Source organism: Ziziphus jujuba, chromosome 8 (assembly GCF_031755915.1).
Source record: "Ziziphus jujuba cultivar Dongzao chromosome 8, ASM3175591v1".
NCBI classification, from domain to species: Eukaryota; Viridiplantae; Streptophyta; class Magnoliopsida; order Rosales; family Rhamnaceae; genus Ziziphus; species Ziziphus jujuba.
Genome location: NC_083386.1, coordinates 11,939,103 through 11,960,480, shown reverse-complemented (window position 1 = coordinate 11,960,480; position 21,378 = coordinate 11,939,103). Strand labels below are relative to the sequence as shown.

The window sequence follows — 21,378 nt, the reverse complement described above, 5'->3', positions numbered from 1 at the left end:
CACGATTCTTTTAAAATGATATTTATGTTGTTATTGCGTATAATCACTTATTTTATTAATTAGTAGCTAATTAATCAATTTTTTTATTGTAATTATTATTATTATTATTTTTCAGGACGTACTTAGTTTATGAATATTTGATGCTTTGCTAATTATTTTAACAATTTTCATAATATAATCAAGGTCTTGATACTCTTGATTCTTGATACATCTAGAGAATAGTGATATACAATGCCTCTTTTTTATTTTATTTATTCTTATTATTTTATTTTCAAATTTCTTAAGGCTTTAATTGAAAAAAAAAAATTAAAAATCAACTTCACCAACTCATGCAACCTTCTAGCAATGCCTCACAAATCAACTTCATGCGACTTTTGAACAAGATGCTGGAACTAAAATCAATTAGGCAAGTAATCGTTGCGAGAATGGAGTGCATTTTTCTACACCAGTGACCACATCATTATAAAAACTTCGAGCACAATACGTACGACAATCCAAGTCAAGGAAACGATAATTTTTATATTCTATTTTTTACTTTTATCATATCCTCCATTTTTAAATTATGTTACTCCATGGTTAGTCAGCAATATATAGGTCAAAGTACAGGTAAAGAAAAAGAAAAGGAAAAAAGCAGTAGTCCACAGAAATTAAAATCACATGGTTAGATCTTAAGCTCATGGTTCAACAAAACTAAAAGTCATTTTTCCCTCTTGCACATGCTTTTTGAAGGTAACAAATGTATGCCGATGATGTTGCCTAATTAAGGTATTTAGCTTCTTTTTTTTCACTAGCACTGAAGTAGAATTAAAAAAACCACCAAGACCAACATGCTTTTTCTCCTAAATTAAACTCCGTTATGATCGTTCAGGTACTGATTCTCCACATACGTGTCCTATATCCAACAGACATCAACACAAGCTCCCAAAGCATGTTGGGTATGCTCAAAGGGTTCACCTTGGATCCAGGAATTTCAGACCAGTTCACAGATATCTCAAGCATTGGGATGCCAAACCATTTGCATAGGAAAACCAACTCAACATCAAAGCACCACCTGCAGAAATTCCAAATTATTTCTCAGTCCCAATACTCTGATCTAGAAGTTGAAGGAAGCAAAGGAAACCAGAGAAGCGACTAATAATTTTTTAACAGTATATCATAAATTAACAGGTGTTAACTTTTCATCGCACTTAATTAAACTTCGGGATCAGCATTAAACAGCATGTCACTTGGAGAACACAAAAATTCATCATCTGCTATGTACTAAAACTAAACGTAAACCCACAATGTGGTTCCTGGGAATCAGCTAGAATGCCCTTTTAGAGAAAAGATCTTCGTAGATAGGCATCTACTTATATGTCTGTCAAATGAAAGTTTTGTTTTTCCATTTATACATCAAGAAACTCCATGAAAAGACACACATCCATGGCAGAAACCAAGCTTGTGCTTTTACCAGACTATCTTTTATCATTTTACCTGTAATCTCATTATGAAATTGGAGAGGCGGTTGACATAGATTACATGACAATTTTTATTACATATACATGTTCTAATCCAATTTTTTCCACACTTGTAAATAAAATTTCCTATATGATCTTTGTGAAAAAAATTTCTATATTGTTGCCTAGGTATGGTGCCCAGGATAACAATACCTAGGGGAAATGTGCAAATTGAACAGAAACATTCATTTAAACAATTTGGGCAATAACCTTCAACTTCCAAAACCCTAAAGGGAAAAAGCTAAAAAGCGATTGAAAAAAATAAAAGATGGAAGAGCTTCCTTTCAAAGCTAAAATTTGAATTCGAATCACATAGAGTAATTAGGTTATTTATGCTGTCTTCTATCAGTTACCTTTTCAGACGGATGTTAGTGAAAAGCTTCCTTGCAGCAGACCTTGTAAACATCTTAAAACCACACTGTGACACATGACGAAGAGTACATGAGAATTACAAAGAAAGTGAACCAGTCAAAAGATTTAATAACCTCTTTAATCAGTACCCCAAATAGTATTAGTTTGTATGTTCCCGAACAGGAAGATGAGTTGATAAAAGATAATATGAAGTTAAGAATTTACCTGTGTATCCCGGATTCCCGGACCAGCTGCCAAAAGAACCACAAGATGGAAACCCTTCATCAAAAAATTGCGGTACCACTTCCTCTGAAACAAAAGTGAGATGGTTCAATCCAGAGAAATAAAGATGGAAACAAAAATTCAAATTCACAGCACAAATCAAAGGCGATACTGAACTGTAGCCAGGGCTTTATCCTCAAGATGAGCACGGGAACCAAAAGCAGAAATTGGGATATCCGACACTCTAAAATTTGAGTCTCTGGATGCTGAATCTCCTAATTTAAATTCCTTTCTTGCAACTGTTTGGACCTTGAGGGCAAATATAAGTTAGTCTTGGTAAACATGTCCATAGCCCAACTAAAAATTTTACAGAAAAACAATATAGGACAGTTTTGCCTTTTGTCACAGCTGATACAAACCTCATTTTCTAGTTTTTCTAGGTCATTAACATTGGTTGCTCCATCAGCATCCAGCATTAGAAGTAGCTCACCACGTGAATGAAGCATTCCCTGTTTTACAATGCTTTCACGAAGGTAAAGAGCTCCAATCAGTTGCCAAAGCATTGGGAGAGAACATGGAAAAATTTTAGTAGCAAAAAAAGATGCCCACGAGCAAATGGCTCAGATCAGACTCACTTTTCTGATAGCTTCTCCCTTCCCATGATTTCTACCAAGAAGGATAACCCTCACATTGTCAACGGTGTATTTTCTTACAAATTCAAAGGCTACTCTTTTTGTTCCATCAGAACTTCCATCATCAACAATCACCACCTGTACAACAACAAATCATCTTTAAATAATGCATAAAGGCAGCACAAAAGTGAGACTTGAATTTGCGCATGATGAATAATTAATATGAATCTATGTGACAGTCAATTTCTTCTAACACCTAGACAAATGAATTTCACTATCAAAGTCTTTCACATTTTCAACCTAACAACCATAATCTCTTTGACAAGGACAGGTTCCAAAATCTTTGTAAGCAAAGTAACTGACTTAGTCCATTTGTATGGATTGGTCTCAAAGAGACAAACATCGAACATATCCATTAAAAAAATATATATATATACATTAATATATTCTTATGAAGAAAATAAATCCCTCAAAGAAAGAAGACTAAAGTACTAAAACTAGATTTTTTTCCTAAATATGAAGGAAACTACCCCTGAACAATATGCAACACCTAATATCTACGGACACAAACAAGACAAAGCAACGGAAAAAGCTGACAAAACACTTCTCTTAGATGTTTTTTGATTATTAACATTAATTGAAGAAATCCCTGTTGTCTCTTAGCTTCCTCACTTTTGGGAAAAAAAAGAGAGCACCTGCATTCAGCTATTCAGGAATGGTTCTGCCTAAGGAAGGATTACTAAGATAAACTGATAAAGGCTTGAAGCCTTAGAGTTCACACATGGAACAAGCAGGATGACTAAATCATATAATGAAGTGGACAAACCCATTCTAAGTCAAGATTATTGAGATTGAAATAAGGAATCCATTCATCTTTGGAGGGTAGATAAATTGTGCTCAATAAGGGAAAAACCTTGCTCTTCATTGACCTCAAAAATCAGAACAGAAACCATTGCAGATGTTGTGGAAAATGTAAAATAACAAAAACAGAAAAATACCTCATAAGAAAATGACTTATCCTTTGCTCCACGCTGTTGCAAATAACTACAGAGCAAAGAATTTATCATTATTATGGCTCAATATTGTGATTCTCATAAAAACCATAATAATTTAAGTCTCCAAATGAATAATTCTCATGACCAGAAAAGCTATTCAAGTTTTATTGCAGACTACAAAATAACAAATCATATTATCCTAAAGAAGTTAAATTTGAAAATAACAATTTAGCCATAACACAACTTAATACTGTTCAAGGTGCCAAGTTGTAACTGGTTCAAATTCAAGCCATAAACCAGTAACCATTCCTTATCAAGGGTAACCAAGTTTCTAACCATCCTTCAACACTTGAAATATACATAATAAATATGACAAAGAAAATGATTGCAGCAAAAAGAAAGGATGTTGATTTTTGAAAGTCCTTCACATTCCAACAAGTTCAGCTACATTGAGCTATATCAGTTAATAATGTTTGATTTGCAAAATGTATCATCTACAATTGTCCACACAGCTTTCAATATCATATTCACCACCCACTGATGGTACTTTACCAGCTTTCTTCATTACTTTCTAGCATTTAACTACCAAAGTTAGACAAATTAAATTAGAAGCAATGCCATTAAATTCACACAATGAAAGGCTCCAACATAACCAACAACAACACTGCTCACACCCAAAGTCAATCTCTTACTGATTAATTTTCCAAGTTTACTATTCTCACGTATAAGTACAAAAAAAGATAAATTGAGGATCTTCTTACTCTATTTTCCAATACTACTTATCTCCATCTAAGTCAATTCGCTTGTCAAATTTTCTGGCGGTATATTTGCATCAGAATGTAAATAAAGTGCTAAGAAGTTAGTGCCTCCTTAACCCAACTGCCACTTTAGGAAAGTTAAAAGGATCATATTATCTAAAACGCCTAATGATAGTACAAATGTAATTGCTTTCAAACTCAGACAATATTTTGAAGAAAATATTAAAAGTGGCAAAGCTTCAACTTACTTCATGGTTTCCTCAAGAGCACCAGGAAGCCTGTGCTCTTCATTGAATGCAGGAATTATCAAAGATATGTACTTTTCTGATGGATCAAAAATTGAAGGGCAAGGAACCTTGAATAGAAACAATTACTATCAGAATTAGGTCACTATAAAACAAAACCTACAATCCACAAATTGCCAATTCTAACTAATAAATCCATGTAGCCATTTAGGATTACATGGTTGACTTGTATAACAATAGCAAACAAACTAAACTAAAATAAAATATAATAAAATAAAATCTTAAAAATAATCCATTCATTCATCATTTTGTTATGAAAAACCCACAAAACACTAAATGGTGAAATCAAAAAAGTAATCTTTTACTCTAAATGGAACCTTAAAAAATAAAACAAAATAAACCCACCTGTTTCAACGAATTGGGATCCTCGAAGATCGCGGGGGCTTCGACATGCCTACAAAAAAATTCAAAATAAAAAAAAAAAAAAATTTAAAAGAAGTCCCAATGAGAAAAAATAAAAATAAAAAATGGATCTTTAATGGATGGTTGGAAATAAAAGTTGGGGTTTATACGCGTTGTTGAGTCTCCTTCTATAAGCTTCGAAGAAAATAGCAGAAACCAAACCCAAGGCTACGATTATTAGGAGGGACAAAATAACCTCCACCATCGTCAAAACAATTACACTCCCCATTTTTTCTTCACAAAACTCAGCTTTCGGCCTTCTGCGTCGCTTGCTGGGCTAATACTGTGAGAATCGCTGCCCATCCTACGCACGTACATAAACCTCAAACGTACGAAGTGGTCATCACTCTATGTTGATTTTGTAGAAATAAGTTTTAAGGAGATGACTGACCAGAAAGCCCGTCTAGCTCAGTCGGTAGAGCGCAAGGCTCTTAACCTTGTGGTCGTGGGTTCGAGCCCCACGGTGGGCGCTATTTTCATTATTCTAATGTTTAATTAAAAGCAGTTTTTGCGTTTACTTTTTGGACCGTAAGATAGACTTGGCAATTTGGATCATGATACGGCGATACGTCTCGAAAACGACACGGAATAAATGGGTTTGGATTTATTATAAATGGGTTCGGGTCATAATCGGGTCAATCCGTTTAACACGATTATTAATCGTGTCATTTTCGGGTTAACCTGTTTAACTCGAAATTGACCCGTTACGATCTATTTATTAAACGTATCAGTTTCAACCCGACACGATTATACACCTATTACAACCCATTTAAATTTAATTTTAAATTAATATTTTATCACTAATATAATATTTAATAACTAAAAAATATTATAAATTAAAAATTTTATAAAAATAATTTTCTATTACTAATTTTTTAAAAACAAAAAATACATCTTTAATAAAACAAAAACATAAAAATAAAAAAAAAATTTCGGGTTAATAGGTTAATTTTCGGGTTAACGGGTTAATAGGTTAGTTTTCGGGTTAATAGGTCAATTTCAGGTTAACAGGTTAATAGGTCAACACGACCCGTTAAAATAATCGTGTTAAACGGATCGTGTCGTGTTGACCTGTTTATAAACAGGTCGGGTTAGTGTTTTAGGTACCTGATACAATTAATAAATGGGTCGTGTTCGGGTTAGACATTTTTGACACGATTATTAAACGGATTGACACGAACACGATCCACCAACACGAATTGCTAGGTATACCATAAAATGTGACGACAGTCCTGTTTAGCTCAGTTGGTGGAGCCTTAAAGTTTTGGACTTCACGGCATGTGTTCGAGGCCCACGGTGGGCGTTATTTTTTGGTATTTTAATGTGAAATTTACTTTTTATACCCCAATTGATCGCTTACGTTTAAAGGATCTTTTGACTGATACATTTCGACAGCTTTTCTTTCTGGAGGTTTTACCAGCTTGTTTTTTATTTTTGTTATGGTAAACATCTTACAAGCTTGTATTGTTTCTGTCCCTTTGAAATCTTATATATAGAGGTTTTGATGCATGTATTTTCAGTGTTATCTAGGTTCATTAAAAAATGTGTTCTAAAAATAAAGAAATAAAAATAAAAACACATTAATAAATATGGTCCTTTAAATAATATAACATAAAGTTTGTTGTGTAATTAATATTAAGATATTGATCATAAATAAATGTACGATTTAACTTTGTCAACACAATTTAACAAACTCAATCCCAATAACTAACACACCTGGTCCCATAGAAATGTCAACATATATCATAATTATTTGACAAAAATGTTGCCCCAGAGTTTTTATATTTATCTTATAATAGTTGAAAACTTTAACTTTTTTGTAGAACTCATCTCAAATTCTTCTTGTACATGAAAAAACTATGTATAAAGTTTTAAAACATGTTTAAAAAAAATATTTTTTTTTAGAACAAAGTTTAAAAATCACATTAAAGCCTACATATAGTACCATTACTTTTGATAAAACACTTATTTCTATTTTATAAGTTTTCTTTTCAGTATACAGCATGTGACACCCTATGATGCATTGTCAGTGCGACACACCATATACTGAAAAGAAATAAATAGATATATATACATATTGGTCCAACCAAATGCACAGTTGCATACTTATTAACCCACGCATATACCTATAAATTGCACACATTCTTTAAGCTCGTTTACCCAAAAGTTGCAGTAATATCAGGACAGAGATGTCCAAGATTCATGTGAAAAAGTTAGCTAGCATGGCCATTCTCAAGGGATGATTAAAGCCACAGGAAAAAAATATATAGGACACAAAAATAAATAAATAAATATATATACATACATATATATATATATATATATGGTATTCTTTTCTTTTCCTCACTTTTTTAGACCACAATGCTTTTTGAAGGTGGAAGAGGTTGGCCCTTCACCCTACCCCATTTCTGCTTTACCATCATTCCATTACCAAACAATTCTTTTCAAAAAAAATTTTAAAAAATCGTCCAAAAAAAAAAAAAAAAAGTCCCTTTTTATCATCTTTATCATCATATTCATCCATGCATCATGTGTATGGTCATCCCTTTGTTTATCCCTAATAAGATGATATTATATTATGATATATATCATATAATACAATAAAGCTTTTCGAGTTCATAAATGTTTATTTCCAAAGGAGGAAGATTTAAGATTTCAAGAAAATATTTTATCTTAAAGTATGTAAATATTCTAATATAATATTTGAGGCGCGAGTTCTAAATTAATAAGAGAGCTTCAGGTGTAACTTAAACACTAGGTTCACGGGTTTAAAATCTTGGCACAATTTACCAAAAAACAGTGTCAGATGAAGGGAAAGTGGATGTTTTGGATAAATTCATGCATTCACGATAATAAGAAAAAAAACTCAGCGCAAAAAAAAAAAAAAAAAAAAAAAAAAAGGGAAGAAAAAGATATTAAAAAAACAAACTAATTGTAAATTATCCATTTGTTTTGATATAAATACATTCTACAAAAATTTAAACCTTGCAACTTTTTCCATTTGAAAACTTATATATATAAATTATCCAACTCATAAAACTATGCCTACGTCAATGTGGGTTTAATTTATATTGCTTAAAAACTTGGACACTGCGCCCGTTTCATGGCTAAAAAAGCTATATACATATGGAGAGAAAGAGACTGATTTGTAGGTAGATATGCCTAAATGAAGTTATACATTTTATAGTTCAAATGAACTCAATCCACTAAAGATATGTCTAAAAAACTTAACGAAAAATAAAATTTTAAACTAGTTTGCTAAATTGCTGAAATCATGAGGTGGGTAGGAGTAGTTAATTTAGAAAAAGATGTAAATGATGTAGAAGTAAAGGAGAAGTGTTATCTAATAATTAAAATCAATATGACAGAGAAAGAATTGAAAGGCAGGTGGAATTAATTAACCACTTCTTACAGAAAACACATATAGAATATTCATGGTTAATAAATAAATATATATATATATATATATATATAAAACACAAAAATCTACCTTAATAAAATCAAATTCAATTAATCTGTGACACTTACCTTCATCTTCAGAGAATAATCAAGAAGCATATGATGCAGCACTGCAATTTAAAGTGATGCAGCACTGCAATTAAAACAGACACATCAAACATATAATGAAACAGAGATTCAGGCTCTGAGAATTTACTGTATATATAGTAGTAGAAGAAAACTGTAGAAAAACTATTATTTGCTACTAAAATACAATTTTCCAAAATGAAAAAAAAAAAAAAAAACAAAAAAACAAAAAACAAAAAACAAAAAACAAGATCTCCAACAAATTAATAAACCAATTCCCATTTCCCCATCATAATGATAAAAAAATAAAAAATAAAAAATAAAATTTCTAGTGAGCCATAGCTACAGGACGAGCATAGCTAATGCTTCTCTGGTTTGGCATGGCAAGCATAGCAGTGTGGTCCAAGAAATCGTTGAGAGCAACCACAGACTGCAAGATTGTCCTTAGATCATCTGCACAAGAGAAACCCAAGTTCCCAATTTGCCGAACCGCATATACATAGAAAGTTATACACCCTTTCCTAAACTTGAACCGAGCCATCTCGCACCCAGTCAAGCCCCTGATCAGCCTCTTGTTCACTTCGCCAAGCGGAATCTCCGGCGGCCAAACCCGGTCTACCGCAACCTTCATGCTTTCGGTTTCGAACACGAAGAGAAGGACTTTGGATTTCTTGGTTCCCAGCCCGAGAGTGAGTGTGTGCCAGGCATGGTGAGCTAAGATTGTGAAGTTTGTGGGCAAGAAAGCTGTGGTTGAAGGGAACGGAAGCTTTTGGTTGTTTGCGTTCTTGGTGTTTGATTTATTGCCGCTGTAGTTGTTGGTTGTGGTGTTGGTGTTGTTGGTGGGTGTGGGTGTGGGTGTGGGTACGGTGGTACTTGTTGTGGGTGGGAAAGAAAGGAGTTGGAGGAGTTCTAAAGGCCTAGCACGACGGATCGTGAAGGATTTAACAATGAATTGGCCGCCGAAACGAATACCTTTTACATCAGAGCTGGGTTTGAAAGAGAAATCTGAAGTTTTTGTGGTCTGGTCATTTGGGTGCTGGTGTTTTTGCTTCTTGTTTTGGTTGTTGATCTTCTTCTTCTTCTTCTCTTTTTCTTCCATGGATTTTTGTGGGAAAAAAGAAAAACTAGATTTTGGTTGTGGCGGTAGGTTTTGTTTGTGTACACAACAAACCAATCTTGAGCTTTTGATGGTATAATAGTATTTGAGTTTTTATTATTATTATTTTTTTTGGAATAAAGATTTTACAGTCAAAAAAGAGAGTGAGCAGTGCATAAATATGATTAGTCTTTATTCTATTCCAACCAGTAATAGAAGGGCTATATTTATTATGTGTTTGCCTTTATTTGTGTTAGTTATATATATCTAGTACTATTATTACTATTATTTATTTATTTATTTATTTTGCTAAGGATATAGATCTATTATTACTGAAAAGGTGATTGTTAGGCTGGAGTTCTCAACTGCCTTCTTGCAATTGTTGTTTACCTCACCAGACGAAGAATAAAAAGAAATAAAAATGAAATCCTTCAAACATATTATTTATATATTTCAATTTTTGGCTTTCTAAATCTTTTCCAAACACTTGTCATATCATTGAAAATTTTGGGATCCATAAATTTGGTATGCTTGGCATTTTTCTGTCAACACTTAGTATCCAGTTTATTACAAATATTTAACAACAGGAACTTCTGAAAATAATCAATAACTCTCAGTTCATGAATTATTGAATTACATAAACAACAAAGAGCTCTGCATGGCATCAAATTCTCTCTGTTTCGCAAATTTTTTTATAAATCCGGAAGCATAAATCAATTAATTAGAACTCTCTTCAAAAAACAAGTTTCAAAAGCATAACATGTGCAAGCAGAAGATTTTGGACTAGTAAAATTATTTACTCACTATATATGGCATATAAGCTAACAAACAGAGAAGGTGGTCCTTCCTTATACTGACCTCCGTATAGAAGTTGCCCAAACCAAGAAGTTAATATGTTTCCTATTATCATAATTATACCCACTTGTTGAAAGTCTTTACATCGAACTGGCTAAGGTCTTTTAGTTGCAAATAAAAATATTATTTGTTACAGTGACACATAACCATTTTAAATGGATCCATGTAGATTTGTTAATAATTAATTGGTTTGTAATATGAGTTCTCTTTTATATAGGTTTTCAGTTTTAAAAAATTAAAAGTAATTTAAACGCAACAAAGTAGTAATCTATATATTAAAATATGAATCTCATTTATAATGATTATCAATAGTGACATTTAAGGCTTAATTAACGTTCACAAATTAGCGCCATGGACAACTCGAACAATTAGCTAATGAACACCAATTAGCATTGTCAGCATATAGATGGGCACCACACCGAGTAGCCTTCAAAGAATATAAGCATATTTTAATCATATATATATATATATGAGGTGTCAAATAAGCATTGGTTGGAAAGTGGCCCCATAAATTCATATGTGCGGTTTTGGTGAGTGTTTGGTTATAAAGAAAAGAAAAAAGATAAAAAGAAAGAAAGAAAGAGTGGTTGCATTTTGATTCTCAGAGTTTGATAGAGAGACAAGGGAGGCTTACCTCATTTGACAGCCCAAAAGTCTTCTTATTAAAGTTGTTTCCTTCCAAAGGCACCGCTGCCTTTAATCATTTCAAAGAAACAAATTTTCTGAGGCTTTGAGAGCACCCACCAAATGCAAACACGCTTTACTCTTAAAGATAGACTACCTTCTGTTTACAAAAACAAACTGATAAATTAGCCCTTAATCAATTAACTAAGAATATCTTTAAAAATGACATATATATATATATATGTATAATAATTATTTAATGAGGATATTCCTATTTGATAAAATCAAAATCCAGTATAAAAAAGTATAAAAAAGTCAGATTGAAATGCTAGTAAAATCAGTTTAAAAAAATCAGCCTAAAATGCAAGTGATCAATTTCTCCTAACTGATTTACATGGTACTCTAATTAAAATTAGAATATCATGACTGGTTATATATATATATATATATATATGATGTATTATATTGAATTTTGTTATTTTCATGCTTTAAATTTTAAATATATAATATCATATTTATATTTTTCACAAAATAAATAAATACGTACTGAAAAGCAATGTAGGGCAGATATATATTTATATATAGATTTAGTAATGGTATATATTGGTTGGTATCTTAAATACTATAACTTTAGTATGAGTGATATTATATTATCAAACCCACTATTTATAAAATGAACCAGCAATTCACCTGAAGGAGTCTCTATCAAAATTAAATACAATGAAATTATTAAATAACGTGATCAATGAACTCGAGCTATCATTATATGTTTGAAATTTTGTAGCATTAATTTCAGAAAAATTGATTTACAAAATCTTGATGTAAAGTTGGGAATTTTTGTTTGCAATATAAATGAGGAATATTATACTTTTCACATAGAAAAATTCATATTTTTATTTCCTTTTTCCAAATTAAATAAAGATAGATAAGTTATATATATATATATATATATATTCTATGGTACAAACATCCCTGTACTTTATGTATATATATGGATATTTTATGATGCGGACATTCCTGTACTTTTATAGCTGGTGGAAATTAAAAAAGACAATGATTTTTTAAGAAATAGTAATTTTTGTTGATAATATTGATAATAATTTTTTAAAATTATCTTCTTCTTTTTTAATGTTCATACATTAAAAAATTGCCAATTTCTTACTATAGAATAACACTATATAATATATATATATATATATATATATATATAACTTAATTAATATTTACAATTATTTTCGTGTTATAGTTATGAATATTTATGTGGTGTTTATGAATGGACAAAAGTATATTCTCCCATTTCGTTAGAATTTGGGCATCTCAATTTGGGTTAACCAAATTGTGCTATTTCAATAAATTTAATTCAAAAATTTAGTTTTATCCATATCATTATTGTTAAATTGGACACAACTCTCACTTATCATTTAGTGTTTATTTCCTTTTATGGTTTAGAATTTTAAATAAAACAATGACAACCAACAATAGAATTGTTAATTTTGGGGAAAAGAAAATTCTAAGATATAACCAAACAATATATTATATACGTAATAATTATCTTTTGATAATCTTAATATGTTTTTTTGAATAATCTTTATAGTTAAATAATTAAACAAAATAAAGAGAAAAAAATCTTTTGGTTGTCATGTCCTGTGTGCATAGTCTACTCCTTCAATAAAAAACGTTTTCAATTTGAAGGCTTAATGTTTAATCTAAAAAAAAATACATTGTACTAAACTGCAGTTAACCTATCAAGAAAAAGCCCTCCCTCCCCAAAAAAAAAAAAAAAATGAACAAAGGTTTAAACTTATTGGTTGGTATTGACATATGTTTAAGCAATTCATGAAGAAAAAAACTGCATATGAAACAATGTGTGAAAGAGATATTGCTGCCAAATAATTTCCATTTTTCTTTATGAAGAAAATATTATAAGCATATAAATAATCCACTGACCAAATTCTCTCTATATGTAGAAATTCCCCCATGGAAGATTTCCATTCAATTCCATGAACATATGTTACTTTCTCTTTTGGACATTACCCAGAAAGAGCACGAATGAGGGGGAAAAAAAAAAAAGAAAAAAAAAGAAATTTTCATTTGCTTTTTCAGGGAAAAAATAATATATCTAAGTCTAAAGTTATACTTTAACGAGATATAGAAATTACCTATATATATATATGGAGAAATCCTTTTGTAATTGCCTAGTTCACAATGATTATCAATGATAATCTTCTAAATTTGGGTTTAAGGCTTGGTGATAAAATCTCCTCTCCCATTAATCAATATATATATATATATATATAGAGAGAGAGAGAGAGAACAATCCATGTCGATTAATTCGTCTTCCACCATATATCAAAATGCGTATTCGCTAAAAAAAAAACACAAAAATTGCTTATGGTGCATGTAACTTGTTCATCAAGGATTTTAGGTTAGCTTTTCATGTTTTCTTCAACTTAATAATTCTTTCATTTTAGGAAAAAGAAAACACAAATAAATGAATAAGAATCATACAAATAAAATAACAGTAATTAAGCTCCATATATAGGATTAGCTTGCATAAGCTGTGTTGATGCAAAAATTCATCCTCCAATATCTCTTTTAATTTGATCATCTTACTAATCATCGGTTCGTCAAATCGACTAATTGTCTTTCTAGCCGATCATTGAATTGACATTGGTGCGTCATATCTGCTACTCATTGTCTAACCGATCGTTGGTCTATCCAGTCGACCAATATTCAATTGCTCCTTGTCACTATCAAATTACTAACCGGCAATCAAATGCAAAGTTAAACCTTGGGTACAAATATGGTACTTGGCAAAGGTACAATGATATTTAAGTCATAAATTGACTATAGTGTTTAGTAAAATAGATAATAGAGAAAATTTTTAGATTGTATAATTCTTACAGAAATAAGAATTATTTATAGTAGCATCTTAACCTTTGAGGATGATAGTGCCATTTGAATTTGAATTCATCGAATCATATAGTTCAAATCATGAAAAAATCATAATATATTATTTGTTATCTTTAGATACCGTATTATTTAAGTAAAAGATAATCAATATAAACACAGATCGTATTTATTGTCATTCGAATTTTAAGTGTATAAAGACTTCGCTATTTGACACTCTTGATATCCATAGTAGAAATTATATCTAGTAATTGTGAGTCAATTCCTGATCAAGTAGACAAGATCAATCATTGATCAGTAAACGAGGTCAATACTTAATCGAGTAGACAAGATCAACATTGGTCAATAGATGAGACCAATTGCTGGTTGAGTAAATGAGACCCTTCGTTTAGTTAACTGTCATCACTACCATATTTATTGATCTTGAAGATGAGCGGTGATGATCGTGCCATATGTCTTGAGCTTATTTTTACCATAACAAGCTGCTCTAATTAAACATCACTTATTATTTGTTGTTTACAAATATATATATATATATATATATATATATATATATATATATATATAAATATAAATCAGTCTCAAGTGAGATCTATTTTACTTTATTAAACTAAAGTTCACCTTTGATAATTATTAGATTACATGGAGTATTAGGATTTAAAATTTAAAAAGTAATCAAATATAGATTTAGTGATGTACTAAAATCCTATTTAAAAAAAAGTAAATTCTATTGGAAACTGATGATAGATAAATATAATTTTAAATTTTATCCTTGGATACAATCCAACGACTGAAAAAAGAAGATCTCATGTTATTTTTTCGTTTAAAAACTTATTTGAGTCTGACTATATCTATATATTTGTGAAAAGTAAATGTATAATCAAATTAACATTTTACTAATTTATTATATGTATTTTTTCTTAAGCATTGTTTACATTCTTAATTAATTGTAGGATACTGTACTTTAATTCTAACATTTTATTAATTTGTTATATGTATTTTTTTAAGCATTTTTTACATTCTTAATTAATTGTAGGATACTGTACTTTAATACTTTGTGTTTTGGTTAAATTATATATAAGATTTTAGAATTTAAAATGTTTCACATCGAGTCTTAAATTGAAAGTTTAAATATTGAAAAAATTAACTGGTTTTTCCAATTTATAAATAAGATAAACAAAAAAAAAAAGAGAAAGAAAAAAGAGATTAATTGATTAATGAAAAAATTAGTTCATTTTATTTTTAATTTTTAAACTTTTGTTAGCCAATTTAAAATTTTAATTAATATAAAATAAATTAAAAATTAAAAATTCGATGTGAAAGTTTTAAATTCAAAAGATTCAACGTACAATGAGATTAAAATATATGTACTAAAATACAATTAATTCTTTTTTATTTTTTGGTAAAGGTTAGTTGAAATTCAGGGCGTTAGTACTAAGATTCGTATCTCAGTTCACTGTCATCCAATCAATTCAATCAATTTACAATCATACCAGGTCCAGCTCAGTGGTTAGAGCACACACAGCCCCGGCCAGTGGACGCTGGGTCGAGTCTTGGGGGGGGGGTCGGGAATGTCCGGGGGCATAGCGCAAAAAAAAAAGGGAATAAAATCAATATGTTTCCAATTAAAAAATAAATAGATAAATATATAATTTCAGACATTCATGGTCCTGAATGGACCATAAAATCTCCAAACCATTGAATTTTTACTTACCAGTGATTCATGATCAGTTTAATTGCCAAGAAATTCATGTGACTGATATAGTTCCAAAATACTAAACTAATCACAAAGAAATTAAGAAAAAAATAATTTCAGATATTGGAATGCTCCTGAATGGATCAGACAAACTCCAAACCATTGAATTTTAGTTACCATTGAGTCTTCATCAGTTTTTACGAGAAATTCATGCAAATGCTACAGTGTCCAAATACTAAATTAAGCACTAAGAAGACAATTTCTGCTTTTTATTCTCCTTTATCTTTCTCTTCATTCTTTTACAGTTAAGAAGACTCAACTTGATTGTTCATTGCTAATAATAAAAGGAATACCAAAAAAAGAGCATAATAATTTTTTTTTTATCATTTATAATAATTTATAATCATTTTTTCATTTTCATTTATCTACTACCTCCTAATCATAAATGTAAAATGTATATCAATTTAGTTAACTTCAATTGATAGAGTATAGTAATCTTAAGCTAGAAGAAAATGATGGGACCTTTAAAACTATATCTTATAATAAAATGATAAAAATGTTAAAGAGTTTAACCTTAGGGTAAAAGAAAATGATAGGACCTTTGAAATTATATCTTATAATAAAATGATATGAAAGTTAATGAGTTTATTTAGCATTAATTAACTATGACCAAACAACGTCCCCAACCCTAGTTTTGAATGGAAAAAAAATTTAGGAATAGATTTTTTTTAGAATTTAGGAATAGTCAAGTCCAAGGAATAAGCTTTACTTCACCATATTGACTTTTACTTACCATTGATTCTTCATCAGTTTTTTCCAAGAAATTCATGCAAGTGCTATAGTTTAAAAATACTAAATTAAGCGCAAAGAAAACAACTTCTGCTTTTTATTTTCCTTTATCTTTCTCTTCATGCCTTTATAGTTAAGAAAACTCAACTTGATTTTTCATTGCTAATAATAAAAGAAAAAAAAGAAAAGAAAAGAGCATGATGACTTTCTTTTTTATCATTTACAATAATTTTTCTTTTTTATCTTTGTGTTTTGAATTTATGACATTCCAATTATTGGTGTAAATGACTTACTAATTGAACCAATTTCATTTGATAGAGCATAATAAACTTAAGCTAAAAGAAAACGATAGAACTTTTAATACTATATTTTATAATAAAATGATAAAAAAGTTAAAAAGTTTAATCTTAAGCTAGAAGAAAATGATTGGACCTTTGAAACTATATCTTATAGTAAATTGAGAAAAAAGGTTAAGAAATTTATTTAGCATTAATTAATTATGACCAAACAATGTCCCCAACCCTAGTTTTGCATGGAAATATTTCAAGAGTCTATTGCTGCCAACAAATTTAGGAATGGTCTTTGTCTAAAATTTAGGAATAGTAAAGTCCACGGAATAAGCTTTACTTCACCATAGATTTCATATCTCCCTTCTCTTTTTGAATCTTGAAAGGGCATATAAATCCAATAGAGGCCTATTTTCACCCCCAAAAAAAAAAAAAAAAAAAAAAAAAAATTCCTATAGAAGCCCACGGCTCATTGAACTCCTGAATATAAGTTGTGCACATTCTCAATCCTTTTCACGTAATAACCGTTATGTCAACATCATTTTTGTAATTTTCAATAATCATATCCAATGAAAATTGAATAATGTATAATTTTATACAACTTCAAAATAAATAAAAAAATATACAACTTTACAAAATATTTGTATTTTTTTTTCAACCTAGAAAATATTTGTTAAAGTGTTAAATTATAAGTGATTTATTATATTATATTATCTATGTAACAATTAAATATAAGACTTTTTTGGTTTTAACCTTTTTATTAAAAAATATATACATATTATCCGCCTCGAATGATCCATTGATGATGGATGGAGAGTGGGATTTTTCCACTGTTTGCTAATCAAATGGATTTTTCATTGCAACATGAAGGAGCAGTAAAGCTCAATAACGAGACCGGACACAACACACCCATCAATATTACAAATCAAGCCCAATTAAGAAAGGCCCGCTTTTTTTTTGTGTGACTAATTAAATAAAAGACCTTTTGCTTTGTGAAGATGATATGTAAATTTTACTCAAAAAATATCAAAGTTCCAATTGTTTTCATAGGAAAGTAAAACCTCCAGAACATATTCGTTTTCTTCTTTTCTATATTATTATTTTTCTTCATAATTTTATTTCTGTAAAATCCAATTATATTTGGTTTAGAGGTATGTTAAAAGACAATTTTTTTTTTTAATTTTCCCATAAAAAATGGGGATTTCATAAATAGAGAGAAAAAATGCATATATATATATATATATATATTTTCTTTTTTTTTTTAACTCCCCAACATAAGGCCTAAATGCACCTTACCACCATTATTGTTTGAAAATTCGTCAGAAGGGTATGACAAAGCCTTCCACGCCCCTAATCCATCTAAGACTTTTCTAAAAAGTTTTAAGTTGAAATAAAATTATATAAAAAATCGTTCATACCTTGTCAACCGTTTAATCTAACAGATGACTATTAACGGCAAATAACAAATTTTGATAGTGATGTTGGCTATGTGTACGTATTTAGGCCAAACCATGAGCTCAATAAAATTAAGCCTTATAAATAAATCCAAAAGAACAATGGGTGATTGAATAGTAAGAAAACTGGATAATGTAGAAAATTCTTGGCAACAATATTCAAAAATGTAAAATACCGGGGGTCTTTTTTTATTTAATTTTTTAAATTTATTTTGGTGAATAACAACCAGGAATCAAGCTTATACGAAAACAAAGACCCCATATGCAATTGGACCCCAAAGCCTACATTCTAGGGACCCAAACAATGTACCACCAATAGTGGAATATATAAAAACACTAGCTAGTACTCCCAGTGGAAGCGGAATAGCACCCACAAAAATAATTCTATTCAAAATCACATTGAATTATGAAACAAAGCCAATTTATTTATTTATTTTTTCTTACATATGCACTCTCGCAGTATCCAAAACCGTTGTACTTTTTCTTTCAGCTTTTTTATTTTTTATTGGAAATGGTAAATTCAATCTCCAAACCACAATTGTCACGCTTTAAATATCAGAAAATAAGTGAAAAATTCTACAAATCAACAAACTTTTCAGAACACCCGCCCATATACCCAAAATTCTTCATCGATGGCCACCAATAATCATTGCCTAGAAGAAACTAATTCGGTCATCGTGATAATGGTTCCATTTCCAATGCATAGCCATATGAACCAGGTCTTGCAACTCTCTTTCCTCATATCATCTTACAATATACCAGTTCACTATGCTGGTTCTTCCATTCACAATTCCCAAATAAGAGCCCGAGCTCATCATCTCCACGATCAACTTTCAAAAATTCAATTCCATGATTTCCAAATTCCTCCTTTGTCTCCCGACTCCTCTAGATTTATGTTTATCCATGCCATGGAGCACCTACGTAAACCAGTAGCACTCCTTCTTCATGAGCTCTCTAAAAAAGCCAATAGAATTATCATCATCCATGATAATTTAGCCTCCTCTGTGGTTCAAGATTGGACTTCTATACCAAATGCTGAACCCTATATGTTCCTACCCACCACTGCTTTCAGTGTTCTATCCCGAATCATTTCCCTGGAATCGGGAATATTTCTTACGATTCCAAAAGAATTAGCCCACGATGAAAATTATAACTCCGACCCAATTGAAGTCCCATATGTTGAAGAAAGTGTTAGCAAGGAAATTTTTGATTTCATAGGCTACCAACAGCAATTTGCTCAAAATTCAGTCGGCACTGTGAACAACTCGTGCAGATTGGTAGATGGTATTTTCGTTGATATGCTGGTTGAAAAACTGAACAAAACGATTTGGTCAGTTGGGCCTCTACACCAAATAACATCCAGGAACAGAGAGTGCTATAATTCAATCAGTGGCAAAGACAGATGCTTATTGGATTGGCTGGACAAACAAGAACCCAACTCTGTTTTGTACATCTCTTTCGGAACAACAATTTCCATGGCGCACCATGATCAACAGCTTCAAGAACTTGCTACCGGCTTGGAGCTAAGTGAGACAAAGTTCATTTGGGTATTTAGAGATGCAGATATGGATGACCCCGACTACGATGGTAAAAGAGGTGAACTTCCAGAAGGGTTCGAGGAGAGAATGAGAGAGAAAGGAATTGGAATGGTGGTGAGAGATTGGGCACCACAGCTTGAGGTTCTGGAGCATAAATCGACAGGTGGGTTTTTGAGTCACTGTGGGTGGAACTCTTGCTTGGAGAGCATTAGCTGTGGAGTTCCTATTGCAGCATGGCCAATGCACACAGACCAACCCTCCAATGCTCTGCTCATAACTCAGGTGCTCAAAGTTGGACTCCATGTTAGGGAATGGGAACGAAGACATGAGCTTGTGAGCTCGTCAATGGTTAACAAAGCTTTGAGAAGGTTAATGGGTTCGGATGACGGAGCTGAGATGAGGAAAAGAGCTGAAGACTTGGGTGCCAAAGTTCGAAATGCTACTGCTGACGGAGGAGTTTCTCGCTTGGAATGCGATTCTTTCATTGCTCATATCACTAGGCAGACTTGAAAAGACATTTTCATAGGATGATGTGGGACCTTTTATATTATTTGACATAAAGCCAGTTACATGTAATATATAAGTTATTTGACATACCGCCAGTTACATGTATAATATTTGGGTTATTTAATAAAATTTATACATATACAAGGATGATGTGGTACTTTTATTGTTATTTGACATACGCTCAATTACATGTAATATATGGGGTATTTGACAAAATTTATAATAATGTTGCCTCGTAGAATAAAATTATATATATATATATATATATATATATATATATATATAAGTATATATATTAGCCTTGCTATGATGGACATTGATGCTTATATTAAGGCAGTATCATAGCTTAATTACATGTAACCTATGAAGGTATTGTGTAATTTTATATATAGTAAGGATAATGTATGAAGGTATTGTGTAATTTTATATATAGTAAGGATCTTATGGTAAGAATAGTTTATAAGCAAGCTATGTCATCTAAACGGTACCATATCAACCAAACATATATTTTGAATTTTTTAATAAAACCTAAATTATGTAATAATAATAATAATGATATGTCATATTTGCGTGGAACCTATTGAAATTTGTTATAAAGGTTGTTTGAATTTTTTTTTAATTTAATTGATAATTTATTTTTGCTATATGATAACCAAAATAGATGACATGACTTATTACATAAGATATCCTCATAGCCTCATGGCATCCTTATTTTTATCAAAATTCTAAAATTAATAATTCAAGCTTGAATGTAAAAGTATAGCTTTGTTTCTGTTGATAGCTGCTTTTGCAACTACTTTTCTTGATGAATAATAAAATTCATATACACTTCTAAAAGCCATAATGTGAAAAGCACCCCCCCCCCCCCCCCCCCCCCCCCCTAAAAAAAAAAAGACGTATAAAGCTATTCTGCCCCATTTGAAGAATTGTTTAAAA

At 30.8% G+C, this 21,378-nt stretch overlaps 3 protein-coding genes and 1 non-coding gene across 5 annotated transcripts; 2 read left to right on the top strand and 2 right to left on the bottom strand.

Annotated features, from left to right (window-relative positions):
• Positions 1-634: 634 nt before the first annotated feature.
• Positions 635-5,505, bottom strand: LOC107413474 (uncharacterized). 2 transcript variants are annotated; one of them, XM_016021432.4, is made up of 10 exons: positions 5,272-5,496; positions 5,105-5,153; positions 4,703-4,809; positions 3,700-3,745; positions 2,705-2,839; positions 2,489-2,578; positions 2,247-2,378; positions 2,073-2,156; positions 1,850-1,914; positions 635-1,051 (listed from the first exon to the last, which is right to left on the bottom strand). In XM_016021432.4, exons 1-10 carry the CDS (start codon positions 5,388-5,390, stop codon positions 865-867), a joined length of 1,014 nt encoding a protein of 337 aa, XP_015876918.2. In that variant the 5' UTR covers positions 5,391-5,496; the 3' UTR covers positions 635-864. The 2 variants fall into 2 exon arrangements, with proteins under 2 accessions (XP_015876918.2, XP_048326890.1); XM_048470933.2 differs by lacking the exons at positions 3,700-3,745; positions 4,703-4,809 and having other exon boundaries at positions 5,272-5,505.
• A 53-nt stretch (positions 5,506-5,558) lies between these two features.
• Positions 5,559-5,631, top strand: TRNAK-CUU (transfer RNA lysine (anticodon CUU)). The gene has a single exon. It is a non-coding gene; the product is annotated as a tRNA-Lys (tRNA).
• A 3,311-nt stretch (positions 5,632-8,942) lies between these two features.
• LOC107413467 (uncharacterized) lies at positions 8,943-9,977 on the bottom strand. The gene has a single exon (XM_025071443.3). The coding sequence runs from the start codon at positions 9,783-9,785 to the stop codon at positions 9,015-9,017; it is 771 nt and encodes a 256-aa protein (XP_024927211.3). The 5' UTR covers positions 9,786-9,977; the 3' UTR covers positions 8,943-9,014.
• A 9,052-nt stretch (positions 9,978-19,029) lies between these two features.
• LOC107413425 (zeatin O-xylosyltransferase) lies at positions 19,030-20,445 on the top strand. The gene has a single exon (XM_016021373.4). The coding sequence runs from the start codon at positions 19,030-19,032 to the stop codon at positions 20,443-20,445; it is 1,416 nt and encodes a 471-aa protein (XP_015876859.4).
• The last annotated feature ends 933 nt before the right edge of the window (positions 20,446-21,378 follow it).

Coding starts and splice junctions, on each gene's coding strand:
- LOC107413467 (XM_025071443.3), bottom strand. CDS start 9,785: ATGGAAGAAAAAGAGAAGAAGAAGAAGAAGATCAACAACCAAAACAAG.
- LOC107413425 (XM_016021373.4), top strand. CDS start 19,030: ATGGCCACCAATAATCATTGCCTAGAAGAAACTAATTCGGTCATCGTG.
- LOC107413474 (XM_016021432.4), bottom strand. CDS start 5,390: ATGGGGAGTGTAATTGTTTTGACGATGGTGGAGGTTATTTTGTCCCTC. Junction 2,579..2,704: donor AGGGAGAAGCTATCAGAAAA/GTGAGTCTGATC, acceptor ATTGTAAAACAG/GGAATGCTTCATTCACGTGG. Junction 2,379..2,488: donor TAGAAAAACTAGAAAATGAG/GTTTGTATCAGC, acceptor TTTGCCCTCAAG/GTCCAAACAGTTGCAAGAAA.